Source organism: Limulus polyphemus, unplaced genomic scaffold (genome assembly GCF_000517525.1).
Source record: "Limulus polyphemus unplaced genomic scaffold, Limulus_polyphemus-2.1.2 Scaffold5219, whole genome shotgun sequence".
NCBI classification, from domain to species: domain Eukaryota; kingdom Metazoa; phylum Arthropoda; class Merostomata; order Xiphosura; family Limulidae; genus Limulus; species Limulus polyphemus.
The window spans coordinates 48,873-53,727 of NW_013670829.1; the positions used below are offsets into that span (position 1 = coordinate 48,873).

General features: G+C 34.4%; 1 protein-coding gene across 1 annotated transcript in view; it reads left to right on the forward strand.

Annotated features, from left to right (window-relative positions):
• Nucleotides 1-4,855, forward strand: part of LOC106472287 — a gene marked incomplete at its 5' end in the record, with an annotated part of 34,423 nt that overhangs the window by 15,021 nt on the left and 14,547 nt on the right. Inside the window, 2 exons of the mRNA XM_022400883.1 lie at nucleotides 1-116; nucleotides 1,853-1,963. Of these exons, the coding sequence (XP_022256591.1) occupies nucleotides 1-116; nucleotides 1,853-1,963 (227 nt within the window). The remainder of the gene's footprint in view (nucleotides 117-1,852; nucleotides 1,964-4,855) is intronic.

The window sequence follows — 4,855 nt, forward strand, 5'->3', positions numbered from 1 at the left end:
TTTTCCATCTCATCTTGGCAAACTCGACGTCACACCTTTACCAACGACACCGGTCGTGGAAGAAAACGACATCTATTTGGATATGTCAGGAGTTCGAAAGTTTAGCGACGAATCAGGTAGGTAGACCGTAGTTTAAACAAACCTACATGCCACGAGAAAAAAAAAACATGATTTATTTCTGTATAATTATTAAAGATTTGTTATTAGAAGTGAAGTGTATTTCAGGCCAGTATTTTTTGCAGAAATAACCAGTAAAAGAAAAAGAGAGAGAGACAAGAAATATATAACGATGATAGTTAAATATATGTGCAATTCCTTTCATATTAAACAATCGTGTTACAAACACACTAACTTTTAAGTTATTTCACACCTAGATTCTGTATGTCTTTTAGGCTTATTCTCAATGGTTCGAAAACTTTTAATAAATATTTAGCCGGTTTGTGGACTAGAAAAAGATTAGGGACCACTGTTTTGAGTAATATTAGTCTATAATAAATAGGCCCGGCATGGCCAGGTGGTTAGGGCACTCGACTCGCAATCTATTGGTCGCAGGTTCGAATCTCCGTCCCACCAAACATGCTCGCCCTTTCAGCCGTGGGGGCGATATAATGTGACGGTCAATCCCAATATTCGTTGGTAAAAGAGTAGCCCAAGAGTTGATGGTGGGTGGGGATGACTAGCTGCCTTCCCTCTAGCTTTACACTGCAAAATTAGGGACGGCTAGCGCAGATAGCCCTCGTGTAGCTTTACGCGAAATTCAAAAACAAACAAACTATAATAAATAACTTTACAAAACCCCTGATAGACTACCTTTCAATTAATTATGATGATTATCGTAAGAATCTCCTTGATTATGATGGATGGCTGCATTGTGCTATATATGTATATCATTCCTATACCCGGGATGTGCATAGTTGTATCAACATCATGTTGTTAAAAAGACTCATTTTTAGGCCTATAATTATATATGAGAAATGCGTTAAGGTCACTTGTCAATCCCGCAAAATTCATCATTAAATTTCTTTTATGACTATCCTTTAGGAATTATTGTTTTCAATTAAATATGCAATAATTTCTGGTTAGAGAATAAATAACTCCTGTTGTTTATTTTACGGCATCACTTTAAAACTCGCTGTTAAGGAGCTACAAAAAAAGAAAAAAAAAACAAACTGAACAGAAATATTTTGATCGGTGGATGTTTGTTGAAATACCAGTGGAAAAGAATTACGAAATTCATGTTCATTAAAAAGTGATAAACTGTTATCTTTCTCACAAACTGATCGTATAAACTTAGTGGTACTGACACATGTTAGAAGGGTTAGGCTTAATTAGAAACCGCATAAAAACTTGTTCCAGAAATGTTTACTATTTGATTATAGTTTTTTTTAGATGAAGAGCTTAGTGGCGGAAGAGAGAGAAGAAAAATATAAAAAAACTGGTTCAGAACTCGCCCTCAATCCTTGTAGCTATTTTAAACACGTGTGATTCTGCCAATATAAACAAAGTCTTCAATCACTTGCTTTCTAGGTTACTATAATAAACTTGAAACGCCATATTAAAGGTAATAAATAAATAATTACCACAGTTGTTTAGACTTAAAACAAACTTTTATAGGTTTTTTATGTGTGGAGGAAATGTCATCTTCCTTTTAAAATAATTATCAAATATACAAATAAAGAAATAAGAAAAATAAGATATTTTAAAGTAAGAATCACTAAGCCTAATTTGTTGGTAAAGATTTCTTGCTTCGACAATACTTTAATCAGTGTGTGACTGTAGATATTCCACCACACGAGCTATTACTTTATGAGAGTCACAATAAAGCAACTTTAATCTATGTTTGTGACTGTAGACATTCCACCACATGAGCGGTTACTTTATGAGGATCACGATAAAGCAGAGAACGAGGAGCTGAAGACAACAGAAGAAAACCTTATCCAAAGTTCATTGTACAACATTTCAGGTAAGTTTTCCCAGTTACTGTCTGAATGTTTACAGCTTTATCGTGTTCGTTTGTTTTAATCGCAAAGCTACAAAGTGGGCTATTTGTGCTGCGCCCACCACGAGAATCGAAACCCCGTTTTTAGCGTTATAAGCCTCCAGACTTACTGGGGGGCTGGTGACCTATGTGAGAAGAAGAAAGTTGACTTCTGAAATGTGGTAAACATTTGTCAGCAAATAAGTTGCTATTCTTCTGTGTGTTGACAGATACTGACAACGACGTAAAAACAAAACGTCAATGGTAGTGACACAAAGCGGACGAGCGTCCTAAAAGAGAAAGTTGCCAAAATAAGCCTCATACTTAACCTTCATAGTTTAGGTTATACAGTAGCAACAGCATAAAGTCATTACTATAGCAAGTGTCTTTACAACTTACCAAAATAAGCCTCATACTTAACCTTCATAGTTTAGGTTATACAGTAGCAACAGCATAAAGTCATTACTATAGCAAGTGTCTTTACAACTTACCAAAATAAGCCTCATACTTAACCTTCATAGTTAAGGTTATACAGGAGCAACAGCATAAAGTCATTACTATAGCAAGTGTCTTTACAACTTACCAAAATAAACATCATACTTAACCTTCATAGTTTAGGTTATACAGTAGCTACAGCATAAAGCCATTACTATAGCAAGTGTATTTGATAATAAATCAGTCTGACTTTAAAATGTTATGTATAAACTAATGCTACAATGGTTATCAGTATATTAGGCATCCTCCTCCTCTCCTTGTTTTGTCTGTTATACTTAACCCTCATACATTCACACCCACACAGGGTAAAAGGTCACATGTGCCACTATCATTAAATATAGAAAACTGGAGTGCACCAAAGGTACAAACCTCTCCCAGGATACCCCCTCCCCCCTAAGTTTGAAGCACTGTTCTCGAGACATGATCTCTGCAATTCTAGCCAGATTATATCAGTCACAATACTTAGAATAGTTGTCGAACATGGGTCAGATCTAAAGTCATCTTGTAATGGTTTATTGTAAAATTTATATTAACCTTGACCACTGGACAGATAACCACGTTCATAAGGCTTATTAAAGAACAGGGGTAGCTTCCAATAATTCATAAATTGATTGATTAAATTGATAAAGTCAGTTAGAAGCTTTACAATCGGTTTTTCCTATTGGTCTGCTCTGAAGTGCTTTACAATCGGTTCTTCCTATTGGTCGGCTCTGAAGTGCTTTATAATCGTTTTTTCCTATTGGTCGGCTCTGCAGTCATATTATAAAAGTTTGTTACATGCTTATGGCCATTCAGGTCTTTTAAACCTACAGGTTGATAAGGGCTTGGGATAATTTAGTGATCTGGTCTAAAGCCACATTAGTAAGGTTTATTATGAGATTGGGGGAAGTTTCTGATACCCGAACTCACCGAGAGCCAGTTTGCTAAGACTTATAATGAGATTAATGATGGTTTCTGATCGATAATCAACTCTAAAGAAAATGAAAATTGTAATGATATTGCTTTTGACCTATTAAATGTTTAATTTAGTGAAATTTATTGCAAGATTGAAGATAATTTATGAACAACGATCAGAAATAAAGTCAGGCTTGTAAAGTTTTCTGTAGAATCAAGAGTTTGTATGGACATTGTATTGGTTTAAAGTTAGTCTGGTAAGGTTTAATATGATATAAAGGATGGTTTCCGATCACTAATCTGATTCAAATCCCAGTTGATATTGTTTACTTTGAGAATGAGGATCATTTATGGCCAATCATTTTCACAAAGCAAAAGGTGTGTGTTTTGTTCAAAGATTGTTACTAAACAATAATCTGGTCTAAGACCAAGTTGATATAGGGTTAACTGGTCTAAGTTCTGAATGGTTTATTGTAACATTGAGGATTATTTCAGCTAATTGATCTAGTCTAAACAAGGTTGATAGGGTTTATTATAACATATGTAGGTCGTGAATGATAAGGTTTATTGTAACATTGAGGATTATTTAAGCTAATTGATCTAGTCTAAACAAGGTTGATAGGGTTTATTATAACAGATTGAGGTCGTGAATGATAAGGTTTATTATAACATTGAGGATTATTTCAGCTAATTGATCTAGTCTAAACAAGGTTGATAGGGTTTATTATAACACTGAGGATTATTTCAGCTAATTGATCTAGTCTAAACAAGGTTGATAAGCTTTATTATAACGAAGGATATATTCTACTGTAAGCCTGTGGATCGTTTCCTGCCGATAAAGTAAAAGGGAAAATTTTGAAATGTCACTAAAAAAAAGTCTCGGTGATACTTAGTTGTATTTTTAATAAGTAAATATTTCATAAATGATACTCACGTGTGGAGGGGAATGAGGTGTTAGAAACTAAGTAGTGAAATTTAGTCAATTGTGATTCAAACATATTTCAATATCTTATTATCCAGTACAAAATACAATTAAACATATAAAAAGTATTTTATCTGTACGTTGAAGAGATCACTGCGATTTTTTCAGGAAAAATAAATAAATAAAATTCATTCTAAATAACGAACCATGCCATTCTGACGTTGTTGTTTTTTGTTGTGTTTTTTTTTGGGGGGGGGAGCTTTTCAAAATTTGATCATTCTCTAAGGCCATGTTTAAAACTTTAACTCAGATGTTCTAATTAATAATTTAGTCTTCTTCATTTAACGCTGCTGTTGCTTAACACACTTTGGATTCAACAAGACTAGCTTGCCGGTTCGCCAGTTTTTCTAATAATGCTAGTTGATGTACTCGTTCAACGCACGGGAAAGACATAGGGGGCCAGAACCCGTTTGCGTGTCTTTTCTTTTTTTTTTTTGTTTTTTTTTTAATTTCGCGCAAAGCTACACGAGGGCTATCTGTGCTAGCCGTCCCTAATTTAGCAGTGT